Genomic DNA, 16746 nt, shown 5'->3' on the forward strand with positions numbered 1-16746 from the left:
CTCTCTCTCTCTCTCTCTCTCTCTCTCTCTCTCTCTCTCTCTCTCTCACTCTCTTTCTCGTCCAGATTGACTCCTTGACCCGGATACTAACCGCTCCGTACAGCTCTCCCTTCCTGCTGATGGCCAGATAGTAGTTGCTGTTCAGCCCTTTGATGGCCACCACTCCCACGTCCACTGATGTGATTTCCAGAATACCTAGGGAGTCAGCAGAAGGACAAGTCACATCAACACGTGTCGACATCCAGACTGAGCTGGCGTGTTATTTTGAACAAGTTTGAGCTGAACTGACTGAGACACAGAGACAAATAGAAAACAGAGGAAGGGCAGAAGGTGAGAAAATGTTTTTTTGCCCCGACTTGTCGATGCTAAGATTATAGAAGAATCATCACCCTGTGACAAATCCATTATGTTTTTTTTACAAACATAGGCGAGGGTAACAAATGTATACAGGCAACATATTGCATGCTCATTATGGGAATTCGGCGCAGGCCACTTAGTTTGAGAATTAATAGGTGGATTCCGCAGAGATTTTCAGGTTGTTTGTGCCCCGTTCGGTATTTAGCCCCTCCAAGTCCCTATGCGAGCGATCCGGGCTCCTCGCACAGGCTATTAGAGGGGCTAATTTATACCCCAGTTAACGAGGGCATTCTTGGGCCGCAGACAGCTGTGGTTGTTTGTGTGGTCTCCCTATCAGAGGTCAGAGAGATATAACTTCCTAATGTGTCCTTTGACCACAGAACCCACTTGTCTCGTCCTGTGTGTGTGTGTGTGTGTGTGTGTGTGTGTGTAGTTAACCTCCCCTGTTCCCATGGCATGTTTGATTTCATGCCCCTCCCTCCCCGACTTCCTCTCCCCCACTTCCGTCGTTATTTCATCCTGATAAGCACACATGTGCACACACACACACGCATTTAGACACGCACACACTTCAGCGTGGGGTGTGAAGTCCAGAAAGTCGATGACATCCTTTGATCAGATCAGCCCCCCCCCCTCTGTCTGATGACTGTTTGTGTGGCGGGGCCCGCTTTGCTGTCAGACCCACTCTCCGGTGGCACCAGGGGGGGGGGACTCTGAGGCCGCACAGCCTGGTACGTGAGTGGACAGCGGTGGGCGTGCAGGTGTGCTCCCCGTTGAGGAACAACCCCCCCACCCCTTCACCCCCACCTCTCTTAAAGACACAGCAGCAGGGGTCTCGACCGTATCAGTTTCCCAGTTCAAACGGTGGCACCTCGGGGCGGCGAGGAGGTCTGAAGCATCCAAAGATGGGCGCAGGTTTTTTCGGGGGACTGTGACACGACGGCCATTGAAGATCTGAGAGGGCTGGCGGTTTCTTTTATGGGATCGGGTGTCGGTGTACGGAGCGCGGATGTAAGACAATCCACGGCGGTCCTCTGGCTGCTCTGTAAACATGGGAGGGATGAAAGGCGGGAGAACAGAGGAAGGACAGAGGAGCCATGACAGTGAGACCGGGGGTGGGGCGAGGATTAGTAAGGCTGTAATGATCACTGATCAAAGTCAGCCACCGGAGGCAGGGGCGAGACGGGGGTCGTATGTACACACACACAAACATACACGCACAGAGCTGATATTGTGGCAGGTGAGCGTGCACTTGCACGCAAACTCAACCTGGCTGCGAAACTATACAAAATATCCATTCACTGCTCTTCGCTGAACGCTCCACAGGTGGAGGGCAGGGAGCTCACAGCTGGCAGTATATGGGAAAGGGCTATATGCCCCCCCCCCCATTTTACAACATTATAGGCCTCAAATGTGACGACCATGCTTTGTGCGGGGGTAAATTTGTAGCTGCAAGAGTTTTCTTTTTGCACGCTGGTTGCTTTGCTTTGCGCATCCTGTTTGATACGCTCTGCTTGGAGTTACCACAGCAAATGGTGCGCCGGTTGTGTGTAATGGAGGTGCTCAACGCCAGTGAGAATTAAAGGTGTTTTTTCCCCCCCAATAGTGGGATGCCAAAAAAACATGTGCTTTGCAGCTTTTATTGTTTCTCACCCTACTTTGGCTCCTTCAAAACAAAAATGTTCAAGAGCTGCACAAAATACACATTTTGACAGATAAATAAGGATGTACATTTTTCAATGGGTTGCCATTCCCCATGCAGAAAAAAAACGGAGTGGTGTAAGTCAGGATAGTAATAACACTCGATAAGGGACCACACTGAGTGTATTTACACAGACGCAGGATTTACATCCACCCTCTCACCTCCCCTCCTCAGAGGGGACGCTATACATCTCTTTTCCTCAAACCTCCATAAAAGCACCATCTGTTGTTGTTTTTTGTGATGTTGTTGCTCCCACTCAAAAGGCCACTGCTTTGATTAAAGAAGATGAACTTTGAACACAAAGAAACACACTTACACACACATTCACATTCAAAGTAAAAAAAAATTCAAAAAGGAATGGTTTTGCTTCTTAAATTGGTTGAGATTATGACAGACATACGCATTTAACAAAAGCTGAAATTGAAATGGACATTAATGTCCAGAAGCATCTCGCACATACGGCCCGGCCTTCTGCAGCACAGAAAACACAACCCCGGTTTCCCCAACACACACACACACACACACACATATATCCACACACACACAATGTTGCCAAGGGCTCGCCCTCTCACACATCACAGCTGCGGTTTAACCACCCAAACCCCTTTTTTTACCGTCAATCCTGTGCCTTAGGTAGCAATATTGCACCCTGAGCTGCAAAGTTCACGCAGATATAGCTACTTCACTGACATTAACACAACCTCCCTCCCCTTCCTCCCCCGCCTCTCTGTAACCTCAGCACAGGCTCCCACCGGCTTGGAAAGCCATGTGGGACAGTTTTGCACTGGCATCCCCATAAAATCTGTGGGAGGCATGGATGCTGGCTCTTTAACAGACAGTGAGCCCAGGGTCCTCGCAGGGGCCACAGACAGCACCCAAAAAGAAAACCCTCCACGTCCCACACAGCTCTTAGACACAACATGGGGAATATATGCTTTTTTTTTTTTTTAAATGTGTCTTTTCCTTTCAACTTCTGGCTTTAGGAAAAGGCGAGTCGCCCCCCACTCATCGCACAAAAAAAAACTTGACATTTTCTCACTTCAATGGACCATCGAAGGTTCTACAAAGGACGTCAGCCCTGGGATCATGTCCAGCCCCAGGGGGCCAGAGCAAAGACCGAAGCTGCCGTTGTGTAGTATCCTTTACCGTGAGAACCTGATACGGGGGGCACATAATCCACACACAGTGTCCTCAGACCCCCCCTCGGGACACGGCTTTTTGATGGCACCAACCATTGATACTGAAGACGCGCGGGCTTTGATGTGGCCACAATGATGCTCAGCCGGTGTCATTCATGAACTTGTGCCTCCAGAGAGAGTCCCCTATGTGCGCTCCTTTTCCCACTCCCTCCCCCAACGCTCAGTCGGCAGTGACTCAAAAAAAAGGGCAACATGCTCTTAAAAATGAGATGTTTCAGGAGGTCAAACAAAGAAGACAGAAGGGGTAAATCGTCTCCCACATGTAGATAAAGTTTAGGGCGAATTCACACGCCACTAATACGACAAACCGAGTCAGACTTCCTTGTTTCGCAACTTACAAGAAACTACGCAGAGAAAAATAATGGTTCTTAACTGGTTCTTTAAAATGCTGTGTGGTTCCACGAAGAACCATCACCAACTAAAGAACTGTTTTATCTATTGGATTGTTCTACACGTTTGTCATGTGGTTCTTTTAGATATTAAATGGTTCTTAATTCATGTTTGAGTTATTGTTGGATGGTGGGGGATGGTATAAATTAGCAGAACATTTTTTTAAAAGGTTCTTTGAGTTATTCAAAGAACCATTTTTTTGATGGCTCCTTGAGGCAACCTTTCCGGTTCTTTGAAGTTCTCTTTAAAGTTTCTTAAATGTTTTTTTGAAAGAACCTTTTAAGAAAACAGTTCTTTAAAGAACCTCGGTCTGAAATGTTCTTTGTGGAACCAGAAATGGGTCTTCTATGGCATCACTCTAAAGAATCATTTTCGGTTCCAGATGGCACCTTTATCTTTCTGTGTACCTCTGCTACCAGCGTATGGGCGGCAGTAAAGACATCGAGATGTCATACGCTCAGTAAATAAAGTCGCCTCTGTCGTGACCTTGTCAAAACAAACATATCCTCCTGACATTCTGCCATTTCCCCCCTAAAAGTCACTTTGATTGAACGTGTGGTTTCAGCTCTCCCAAGAGGAACATTAAAGGGTTCCGTATACACTGACTGGGGGGATGGGGGGGGGGGGGGGGAGGGGGTGGGTGTTGTATATATATATATTTATATTTATATATATATATATATATATATATATATGTGTGTGTGTGTGCGTGTGTCGGAAATAAGCGAGCACATGTGTTGTTGTATGTGATCACACACCCGCTGGAGCATGTGAGTGCCCGCTGGCTGATATAGCACACACACGTAGGTCGGTTGGGAAATGGGAGAGACACAGAGAAAGAGAGAGAGAGAGAGGGACAGAAAGAGTCTAAAAGCATCAATGAGACTGAGCATATCCTTCATCCCCCACCTCCAAGCCTTGTTTTCTATGTGGTTATCAGTGCTGTTTACCCAGGGCTGTGAAGACTGCCTGATAATGGCCGGGTTATCTGCCCCTGCTCCTTTTTTTAAGCCATCTGAGAGCTACCATCATTGTGTGTGAGTGTTTGGACAGGAGAGATATCGGCGGGATGTCTGCTTTAAAACAAAACCCCCCAAAAAAGACGACTCTAATCGGGGATTGCTTCATCCGAGCTGTACCAGGCTGGCGGTCTTTAAAAATTAACAGAGAGCTATGTTTTTTTTAAATTTAATTTAAATGTTTGCGTCAAGTTTTGTGTTTGTGTATCCAATTGATGTATTTGTATTGGTGTTTTTTTCTTTTTTTTCAAAGAATGAACATTAAAAATAACTGAACATTTGACAGACACCTGACATGAAGCGATCAACAGGTGCTTTTTTTCATAAGTGTAACGCACCAAGGCCTTGAAATGCTGTCTTGAAAGGTAAGAACTGATGTTTTAAAGCCCAGATGAGCCTTGGTTCATGTCACATCTAACTTAAGCTACAGCAGAGATCATCGATGAGGTCTCACTCCTTTTCTTTCGTCTATTTTTGTATATTCATCCACACCGTTAGAGCTACTTACTGAGGGGGTCATCCTTGCTCTTGGTTCCGTTGACCTTTCCGTTCCTGTCGATCCTCAGGAAAAACTTCTGGAAGGAGAACAGCTTCCTCCTCCGCATGTCCCCTTGGAGGTGATTGTAGCTGCGCACGTGCCTACCCTGTGGCCCCCCGGTCCGACCCAGGGGACCTCCGGTGGCCCTGGGCCTGGAGACGACCTCGGCCTCAGAAATATTCAGTGGAACCCTGAGAGTCCGTGGGCCGGCGAGCCTAAGTCTGTCTCTGCGGAGCTGGTGGCATTCCGTGCCAGGCGGTGAGAAGGACAAAAACAGCAGTGCAACCAGGAGAGGCAGAAACGGGGGGGAGAGCAGCGTTGAAGATGACCTCAGTCTGGAGCTGGTCCAGTGACCAGAACGAGCCCCTAGCCCGACCCCGGAGCAGGACGAGGCAGAGGCGGCCTTACTCCCTCCAGCAGCCCATCTGATCATGGTAGTGTGCTGTGTGGAGGACTAGAGGCAGCCTCGGAGCCTGGGACATGCTGCTGGGGGCGAGGTGAGGCTTGGAGGGCAGGCAGGGGAGCCCTCCACGGTCCAGACCGGGCGAGATGATCCCCCTGCAGAGTCCGGATTACTTAGCACCTGGATGGAATCCTTAGACGTCTCTATGTTAGATTGTATACTACACTGTTAAACAAGTCATTGTGTTTCCAGCTGATATTCCACTGAGTTCTCTTCTCCACTGTTCAAGGTTAAAGTCTTGAAGGTTTTGGACAAATCTGTCTAAATGAACAAAGATTACATAAAAAAAAAAGAAAAAACAATACACTGATTACTGTTTGTGTGTATGCCAGTAACAAACCTGCTTCTCCACCTCCCTTCGTTGTCTAATTCGTTCCAAATTGTTGAGGCTGTTCTTGGCTGCTCCAGTGTGAACTTTGTATTTCCAGGCAGAACAAAAAAAAGGAAAAAATATTCATATAAAGTTCGCTGACCATACAGGTAGAGAGTTTGCCAAGTGTAAAACTCCTTAGTTCCAGTGGAATCCCCCCCAAAAAATAAGCTGCACCACACAATCTACCTGTGCTGTGCTCCACGTGTGCAGGAAAACAGTTTTCAGATTTCACTCTGAGGAGGAAAAACAGGGATCGAGACTTAGAGAGCGACGCTGGTCAATCCAGGCCCACGTCAAATAATCCATCTGTCCACTTCTGTTGCACCACTGCTCTCTCCTCATCTCCCTTTCTCCCTCTCTCTCTCTCTCTCTCTCTCTCTGTCTAGCCCCAAATGACTCCACCTTCATGCAGCATCGAGGTAACGGTCCTGGGAGGTCTCTCTCTTTCTCTCTCTCTTGTGGGTGGGGGTGGTTGAGTCAGAGTTCTTTGCCGCCTGTTCGTCAGCCCCTCTCACATAAGGACTCCCGGTGCGATCTCCTCACCTGAAGGCCGATCACAGAGAAATGACTGGTGTGTCGTGTTGTGTGCGGCTGTGCATACTCTGTTAGTTATTTGATCCCTCCCTCCTTTACTCAACTTCCCCCCTCTCTCACATATGGGAGCAAGTACTGCTCTGCATGTGTGTGTGTGTGTGTGTGTGTGTGTGTGTGTGTGCGTGCGCATGCCATACAAGTAGATCTTAACTTATGAGAGTGGGTGAGAGGTGATAGCAGGGTTTATCTGAGTAGATGCAGCAGGGCAGGAAGAAGATGGTCTGGTAGTGTCGGATCAGTTCCTGCAGCTACACTGATTGCTGCATTGATTAATCAAAGAGTGCTTTAGTTTTTTAACTGTGTACGGTTGCAAAGAAAAGTAATTGTCGTGTTCTTTTTTGTTGTTGTCATCCAGTAGGCCTACGTACACGTGCCGGGTCTGGTATAAAAAATTGAAATGGACCCACTTATTCCTCATTAGGGATAATCCTGACAAGTGTCCGTCCTCCTCGATCCCTTCAGATAAAAAGCATATTAAGTTACTGTTTGCCGGTTCCAGTCAGGAAGCCCGGCTTATCGCCGCCATCTTCTCCCCTCTCTCTTTCCCCTCAAGGCACTTTATCGTGGCGCGTTATCTGGTCCCTGCAGCACCGAAATGCAATGAAGCTCTCTCGTTTCACTCGGGAAGGATTCTGCCTTCCTCAGGGGAGTCAGGTGTCCCTGAGTGGCCCTCGGCCAATGAGAATCTCTTTTTTAGGAGTTGCTCCTCAAGCCGAGGTGGACACAAGATATTTAAGGTATAGTCGCGAAGTACACGGACGAGGCAGAGCCAGAACTTTATCTCTCATTGGTTGAATTGATTTTCCCTATTGAATCAACAACACACAAGTTTGGAAGTAACCTTTCAGACATGGATTGTGCAAAGAGAGCTGCAACCCAACAACCAGCAAGACATTCTGGGGCTTAGTAAGAGGATAGATGATCAAGGGCCATATAGTGACATTTTGAACAATCTGCCGTGATAAAGAAAACTTGTGCTGGCAGTCTTATCTACTCCCCCTGATCCTTGAGTCTGTAATGTTGGGGCCTGTGCTGTTCCTCACTCTCCTTTCCCTAAGTCAGAGTTTTTTTTTAGTGCCTGCTTTAATGTCTGTCAACGATCTACGGCCAGAGCGACGGTCTGGTCTTAACTCTGGTCTTGGCATGGCTTTATCTGGGGATACAAACAAAGCTATCTTATCACCGCTTCCTTTGTGGTGTCCCTTCCCGCTGTGATAATCATGAATCAGTGCAGAGGAAACAGAGCTGGGAGGAGCAGGCATCATTCATATGGATTATTGTTGCAGCAATAATAAGTGGAGTCATTTTTTTTTTTTAATAGATTTATTTGCAATTACTTCAAATAACCTAAATGCTATCAGTCCATTATTATTTAATTTAAATTTAAATGTACATTTCTTCAAGGTTTATAACGTCTTGTTTAACATCTTGCGGTTACAATATGTGTTTCTATAAATGTTATACATTAACTCTCTACATATTGTGAAAATAGATAGAGAACACATTTGTACAGAATTCAAAATTGTCTATTTTAAGTAATTGAATCTTGTTGAGTGATTGTATTTTATTTGTCTTCTTAAAAAATCTCCCACTGAGGATAAATACTTCAGCTAATTTCCTGCGCAGTTTTTACTTTTTAAAGTAATTTAAGTGACAAAATCAATAAATAAATGAATAAATCCATAAAGATAGTGAGCCCTTGGTAAAGAAATACAAAATCATGAAACATGTTTAAGAAAAATACCACTTGGGGATAAACACTAGAATAAATACCTTGTTATGGAGGACATTTTGCAATTGGGACTCTTATGGTGTATCTTTTGCTCACTGGACAATCACGCGCTATGCTTTCCATAAGCAGCGTGAGAGTTAAAATACTTTGACATGGCTCGACTGACTGCATCGGGATTGCAGATCAAATGATTTCGCATTGACGGCAGATTCTCAGATCGGGGGGTTCAGAGACTGAGGAGCCTAAAACTGTGCAGATAAACTCAGCTCTTAGTGTTCTTTCCACTAAGACAGTAATGTCCTCCGTAGTCGCCTCCGAGGAATGTAGGCCTGCAATGATGCTGACAGACTGGCAAGATTTGCGGGATTTCTTGAGAGGCCAAGGAGCAAATTCTTTATAGACGTAACCGTGCCCGTGTTTTTTTCTCCTAAATGCAATATAAGTGAGATTTGCCGGGGTCTGGATGTGATTTTATCTCCCTCCCTGTTCCACAGCTTTAGCATGTAGTGTATCTTTATAGATCCATCCCTGAATTGCATATTAAAGTTCAAAACAATAGGCAATAGAAGAAACAAATGTGCTTCTGATCCCTCCCTACAGGCTGTGGCTCTAGCCAGGTTCTTACGCTACTCTCAAAGGTTTAATCACAATAACGGCAATGAAAAGTCAAATACCGGAAATTCATACGCATCATCTGAGATTTGATATCACACAGTACCAATTGCCAAAAACAAAAACGAATCAAGGCGAAACACATGGAAGGATTCCCTTTATTCCTTTTAGCGTGTAATGTAGGTGAGCTTTACAAAAGCAAACAGTTTTTCCCCCATTTGTCTTTGACAGAGTGAAATCATCAGGTGTTGCTTTTGTTGTATTAAGTGATCACATTTACGTTTTTATTTGAGTCACATTCAAGTGCAGGAACAAGTTAGGAAGCTGAAACAAACAGTTGCTTCTTAATCATTTGGTAAAAAGTCTGCGTATTTGAATATGAATTTAAAAGACTGCCTGCAAAGTTCACAATTTTGGACAGTTACAACATTCTCTACATTTTTTGTTGTGTTTTATGGTATTGTATTTTTTGTACATATTTGAGGCACCTTGTAATCACAGCTCTAAAAGTGACTTTAGAGATACAATTTACTGACTTATTGTCAAGGTTGTTGAACAACGTCAGAACCAAATATTATTTTGAGTCTGATTAAAAGTCCTTAGTGAGGTCCCCCTCTGTTTTTATTTTGAATATATTATTTGGTCATTACAGAACCTATCAACTGATTCCTATCAACGAAGTTTGAGGCCACGACCACACCACTCCGTTTCCATTTGAAAACGCATATGTTTTGCTACGTTTACACTGAGCGTCCACACTACGCCGGCGTTTTCGAGCATCGAAAACGGATAAGTTTAAAAATGCTCCCAAGGACGGATAAGTTTGAAAACGGCGGGGTTGCGTATTCGTGTGGACGGCCGAAAACGGATACGTTTGGAAACGATGATGCCCACACCCGCGTTCGCTACTTGATTGGTTCTTAGCAGTCATGACGTGTCCTTCTCTGATTCGTCACATCACTATCACGTGACCGTTTCCCGGAAATCATAAACAACAACATTGATTACTGATCGACTACCAGGTTAATTTAACACGGAGACCTGATCACAGGCGTTGCTGACCTTGTTGTCTTTACTAGCAGCTGTTGTGTTGTTAAAGTCTGCATTATTACGGAGGAAGCAGCTTTTACTGGAGCGATTAGCGAGCAGCGTGAACATCTGGGTTATCAGCCTACGGAGCGGACATCTGAAGTCACGGTTAGCGGCTTTAGGGAGGGTGATGGACACAAAACGGAGGACTTTCCTGTCCTTATTAATGCTTATTTTGTTCTGCACAACTATTGTGAAGTCCACAGATAAAATGTAAAGGAACAAAACACTGATTGCTCTCCAGTTGGACAGATATTTAAGCCACCAGCAGAGCTGCGAGTGAGAACAGAAACAATGAAACTGAGGAAACGAGTGAGAGAACCACATATTGACCACATTTATGGATCATAATCTAGTAAACCTTTATGTGTAAGTGTTGATTTTAAAGTAAATTTGATGTGTGAGAGAGAGAGAGATAGAGCAAGACCCGCAGCGCTGTAACTAACGTTAAGTCTGAAAAATAAAACTTCTAAAACTTTCCACGAAATGTGTCTGTTTGAGTTTATAGAGGAAGATTTTAGAGAAGATCTTAAGTATCAAGCACTAACTTTCATTATTAAAGACTACTTTATTACTCTGTCGTATTTGATTTAACTAAGCAACCAATCTACTTCCTGTTTACATCAGCACCCACCCGCATGCCCAGTGTAAGTCACGTGATATTCGTTTTCAGGCGTTGTAGTCTGGACGGAGATCATTTCGAAAACGATGTTGAAATGCCGTGTGGACGGAGATCGTTTTCGTTCCACGCGGCGTTTCAACATCGTTGAAACGGAGTAGTGTGGACATGTCCTGAGTTTCTTTGGCTAGCATTTCTTTCCTTTCCTGTAAAAAGCCATGATGGCATTGTTGCTCATGCAAACTACACTGTTTGATCTTTTTGAACTGCTGCTGCCCACCAACATAAAATGTATCACTTCCTGTGTGTCATGAATTTATTTTCTTGATAAGGACCTGCTGGACCCCAAATGTTTATAGTAGCAAATAATTACTCAAACTGGGGCTAGTTTGAAGCAGTCAATACATTAACCAAAGCTCAAACTAGAGAGCTGCACTCAGTAGAGTATTGCATGTACTGGTAGTTCCGTTAGCTGTTATTTGTTTGCCGTTAGCTGAACACATCATCCAAAACAATAAAAGTGAGAAAACTGTTTTCCCCCCACTGTGTCTCTGGTTGCAGAACAGTGACGTGAGGTACTCAGCAGCGTGTACACTGGTAGTTCCGTTAGCCGTTAATTCAATTCAATTCAATTCAATATATTTTGTACAGCCCAAAATCACAAATCACAAATTTGCCTCAGAGGGCTTTACAATCTGTACACATACGACATCCTCTGTCCCGGGACCCTCACATCAGAACAGGAAAATCTCCTCCCCAAAAAAACCTTTAACAGGGAAAAAAAAGAAGGAAGAAACCTTTATCAGGGTGGACGTAAGTGCAATAGATGTCATGTATACAGAATGAACAACATAACAGAGTTACAACACATTAAATGCACATGACAGAAATTATTCATGTAATGATAGTAATCAGAATAATGATGGAACAATTACCACTACTAATAATAACAGCAGAAGTGGATACAGTAGAATTACAATGATAAGAAAAGCAGTGATGGTATCGGCAATAGCAAGCAATGCGACTACAAATAATAGTAATAGTACAGTTGGTGTCAGGTACGACCACGGCAGGAGGCAAGACCAGGGTCCAGATATAACCACGATCCACGGAAACCTGCGAGGCGGGAAAGCACAAAGACTCCAGGGAAGAAGCAAAGTTAGTAATGTGCATTAATGGGACATGAATTTATACAGAAGAAGAGAGAGAAGAGGAGAGAGGAGCTCAGTGTTTCCTAGGAATTCCCCCCATTAGCCAAACACACTGCCCAAAACACCAAAAGTGAGCAAACTGTTTTCCCCCACTGTGTCTCTGGTCACAGAGCAGCGGCTGTGGGTTGAGCATGCAGCCACAAGTGCACCCAAAATCTTATAGAGTTCTGCAGCAGAATGTGAAAGTCATGGACAGACACTGAGGTGCACACTCACTCCTGGACGCACCCACGCGCAAGCAAGTGCATAATCCTCCTGGCTGAGACAGTCAGATCGTTACTGAAAATTAGCGTTTATTAGCAATTGCTTATTCCTGATCCTTGTGGCAGCAGGTGGATCCAGCACAGAGTACCATGCAAGCGTTTGTTCTGTCTGTCCAACATACTGTATCGCATTAGCAAGCTGAACCTTGGAAATTCAGCTCATTCATGTCATATGTCTCTGATTTTGCTTGGCCTCATCTTAAGTATATTGGCCCTTCCCTTTTGGTACACTATCATTAAGCAAATGTTTTACAAAGAAAAGCACCTCACTTCGAGTTAGTTAAACACAAATCCATATGTGGCCTACGAGCGAGTCAAACGCACAACTCACAAACATCCATACTGACCTATGGGAACCATGTGTGTGTCTGTCTGCATTCCCTGGGGGCCGCTCTGTGTGTGCTGGGTCAGAGGAGGCCGAGGCTTTAATAAAGGTACAGGCCTGGTACAGGGATGCCAGTCTGGCTGCCTGGGGACATGCAACCTGATGGGGTCCAGATGAGAGTCACCAGACCGGACTTCTCACTCCAAACCAAAAGCCAGTTGGTGCACGGACTACGAACCACTGCCATCTTCCCCGAGCCTCTCTCTGGGTTTATACTGGGATTTGAGGGGTAAACCGCCAGATTAAAGTGACATTCTTCTTTAATGGTACTTCAAAGCTTATCAGTGATCACAGGAAAATGTGTAACCACATGGTCCAAAGACATGACATGCAAACACATGCTTGGCTCGCACTGGAGGCCTCTTTTTTTCTGTTGGTCATCAAATCTAAATATTTAATATGTTCCTGGCCGATGTGTTGGCGGGTGTCTGGTAACCTACAAGATGAGATTGCCGTTTCCTGCATTACAGGGATCAATAGATGTTTGTCATGTTATCTTCCCCCTCCTGAATAGGCGCTTGCATCATCTGCAGTGTCAGTTTCAGCAGGGCAGAGGAATTTACTTATTGGTCAGTCGCTGGATCAACTGATGTGCTCGGACTGTCTTTCTCAGGGAAACATGAGGTGACATTTTACAACCAAACTTTTTACTATAAGGAGTGTAATAATAGGCAATTTGACTATATATCCTATGAGAAAATATACATTTGTCAACCACTGGGGATTTTGCCAAACTGTTTATAATGTAGCAACTGCCTGCCTTTTAATATCTCTGGGTGTATTAGGTGTTGCAGGCAGAGTTGCAAATCAATGAGCAGGACCGCTTTATGGAATTAGTGGATTTCTAACAGTTTTACATAAATTTGGTTGAAGGATCTTTACGCTTATATGTATTGCCTCTGTACGGCTTTTAACTTGGCGCAGCTGAGTAGGCTGCGCATTGCTAACGGTGTTAGCAGCGCTAACAGTGCAAACAACGGCAACAGTGCTTACCTGAGGGGTAACCGGAGGGCGAGTGGTTCCGCGACGATTGCGAGAGTCAAGACGGCGTCATAACGTATGAGCGCAGTGCAGAGTGGCGGCCATGAGCTAGCCATTGGGGCTCAACAGACAGACTCGCATGCACTAAAATGCATGCGTGACACATCTGGCTTTGCCAACATAGTACAGACAAACTTGAAAAAACAACGCACAGAGGAAGGACTTCATTCTCTGCTCAGGTAAAAATTACTCCACTATATCTTTATCTAGCAATTATTAGTTTGCTGCTATATTAATGCTCTAAATTCCATAGAACCCTGAAGTATCTTACATTGGCAGGTATTTAATTTGCTGGGTTAGCCAAAGCAGCCATTCCCGTATGCTTATTTTATCCATTTTATATTGATATAGAATAACAGTGTGATAGAGGACACCCAACAATGGAACAATGTGCTGTAGAATAATGGTTTGTGTCATGCATTTTAGTAAGCAGATTAAACTATATAAGATAATGTATTTTTCAAATAGCGCATTTGTCCACAAATGAGAATTGTTGTGCCCTGAAGCCTAACACTTCATCTCTGCATTGAAATGTACATCCAATGTTCAAAAAGTCAATAAATAGATATGTTTAAAAGTCCAATATTTACTGAACATTTTCTCCATGTTCACAGAGCCCAAATTACACTGCAGTAATCGGGTGGTCTTGAAAGTCAAAATTGTAAATGAATATTCTGAGTACCGAATAACAAACAGCCACTCAAACAAAGGCAACTTCTATAATACTCGTTTGTGGAACACACATACCCAGTGCTGCATCAACAGAGTACACACCTGAAAGCTTAACAGTTTGGTTTTGCTTTTTGTATTCACCACTTACATGCCAATCGGGCATGCTCTAACCATTATGCCCTAAACCAGGGGTCGCCAATTGGCGGACCGCGGACCCAGACGCCGTTGTATCCGGACCCAGGACCTAAAATCGATTTTATTTTGACAGGGCGCTTCTATTTTAACCGGCGCAGCTTTTTCAGCCTTTACGGCACTTTTTCAGCCTTAACGGCACTTGTTGAGTGGTGCAGGAAACGCACCGACCAATGCGTTGTAAATCACATCACGTGATGCGGCTCAGCCAATCAAATATGGGTATTCTGACAAGTTTCCTGACTGGAGTGATATGTACACACACCGGGGGAGAGACGAGGAAAGAGAAGGAAGAGCAGGAGAATAATACGTGAGTCAGAGAAGTTCACATGACGTTCTCCAAAAAGAAAAAAGAGACCAGAGTCTTTAACAAAGAATGAACAGACTCTTATAGGTTAATTCTTCACACGGACAGTTTATAACCAGTGTGTCTCATATTTTCAGAGACCGTGACGATTATTAAAAGCGGTAAATGAAGCGACACTACGAGACGAAGCACAACTCTTTTGAGCAAACGTACCCACTCACATCTGAATGAAGTCACAGAAAATAAACCTAAGAGTCCAAAATGATCAGAATCCTAACGCATGAATTAACTGACCAACAATGATGTTAACAGAGAGAATAGAGCTGAAACAAGTGTTAATAACCACAGATAAAGTCCATGCACAAACATTTCTCTTGTTAGAAGATGAGAAAAATATAATATTGTGGCTTTTTTGATTGACATCACTTCACACCTGAATGAACTGAATTTAAAGCTGCAGGACAATTCAGTGAAATAAATTTTTCTAAAATGAATTACTTTATTTTAAGATGCACATTTTTGAAAAGCTTTCTGTATGTCAGTTATTCTTTAATCCAGCTCTTATTTTACTTGAAAGTAGAGAACATGTATTTATGTATTTCTATGTATTATATATAATCCATCCAGTTAAATTTGAAAACTGAGAATAATATTTGTTAAAATATAATTGATGTGCACGTTCTTTATTTGATTTGACAGTTGTTGACTACATAGACACGTTACTACTACTAGACTTCTTGAATATAATATAATATATATATATATATATATATGGCACTAAATATAGCGCAAGTTAGATATTATTGTAATGTTCCGGACCTTTGCCCGAGGAGATTTTCTCAATCTGGACCTTTTGGAATTTTAATTGAATACCTCTGCCCTAAACCTTTAGAGGCAACATCTGTTTGCTACTGTTGGCATTGTGCAGAGAAAGTCTGGAAATTCCACACACTTGAAGTAAACACTAAAGTATTGAATCCGAACCCACTATTGTTTGGCTTTAGAACACTTGCACATTGTTTTTGCACAAGCTGTTGAAAGTAATTTTATGGCCATTTTTGTAGCAGAAATTAAGCAGTGCCAGGTCACATCCACACTTCACTTATGTTTTAGTGAGTAAATGTGACAGCATTTTTAAATTGGAATTGTTATCATCCCCGTGACTTGCTCATTAACCTTCAGTAGGGATATGTATAAAAATATGTCTCAAACACCGAGGGAAATGTTAAAACCTTTAAGAGCTATAAAATAAATTTGCTAAGAAGGCTAAAGCCACCGTGAAGTCAGAATCAGATATTTTCAGGCATTTCCTGTTTTTCAATTTCAATCACTTCTTTCCATTGTCTAACTCTGCAAATGAAGCAACATGCTGTGACGTAACACAATGAGACATGCGGTTAGGTAATACAACTGGATGGTGTTTGCCCTGTCATGATAATGCACAAACACATACACACACACTGCTGGTTGTAAGGACATCAGGCTCCACATTGTGCCCGTATTGCGTTACTCCTTCCATTACTGCTGACTAACTCTTGGTCTCTGGCTTGAATGATAGCAGCGTGGCACCAGAGCGAGGGCAGCGTCCGTCCGTGTCAAGTTATCTGGCACAAGAGAGAGACTGGGAAATCAGACTGGGCTGGCTGAACCCAATCCCTGAAACAGAGACTGGTGCTGCTGATTCTGGTGTTACACATCCAGCAGCACGTGGGGCCCTCAGGCGAGAATGACCTTGCTGAAAATGAAAGGTCATCAAGCAGCTATGCAAAGAAGGGTTTTTATTGTGCACATTACATCAACTCCATTTTTTTTTTTTTTAATGTTGGAATGGATGGATGGAAATAATGGCATCATACCAACACATTAAAGACACTCAAATATTTTTTTAATTTCATGTCTCAGTTACAAAGCAGTTCAGTCACAAACATCTTTTATCGTCACATTTTGTCATTGGAGACGTGAAGTACAATGACTGGTAATGGTAATGC

The 16746-nt window shown here is 43.7% G+C and overlaps 1 protein-coding gene across 1 annotated transcript in view; it reads right to left on the reverse strand.

Moving 5' to 3' along the window:
* The window catches only part of fgf10b (fibroblast growth factor 10b), a 6117-nt gene extending 455 nt beyond the window's left edge, over positions 1–5662 (reverse strand). Inside the window, exons 1-2 of the mRNA XM_031856671.1 lie at positions 5176–5662; positions 92–195 (exon numbers count right to left, since the gene is read on the reverse strand). Of these exons, the coding sequence (XP_031712531.1) occupies positions 92–195; positions 5176–5638 (567 nt within the window). The 5' untranslated portion in view covers positions 5639–5662. The remainder of the gene's footprint in view (positions 1–91; positions 196–5175) is intronic.
* Positions 5663–16746: the final 11084 nt, after the last annotated feature.

This window comes from Anarrhichthys ocellatus, unplaced genomic scaffold (assembly GCF_004355925.1).
Source record: "Anarrhichthys ocellatus isolate YVR2014 unplaced genomic scaffold, GSC_Weel_1.0 scaffold17, whole genome shotgun sequence".
NCBI classification, from domain to species: Eukaryota; Metazoa; Chordata; class Actinopteri; order Perciformes; family Anarhichadidae; genus Anarrhichthys; species Anarrhichthys ocellatus.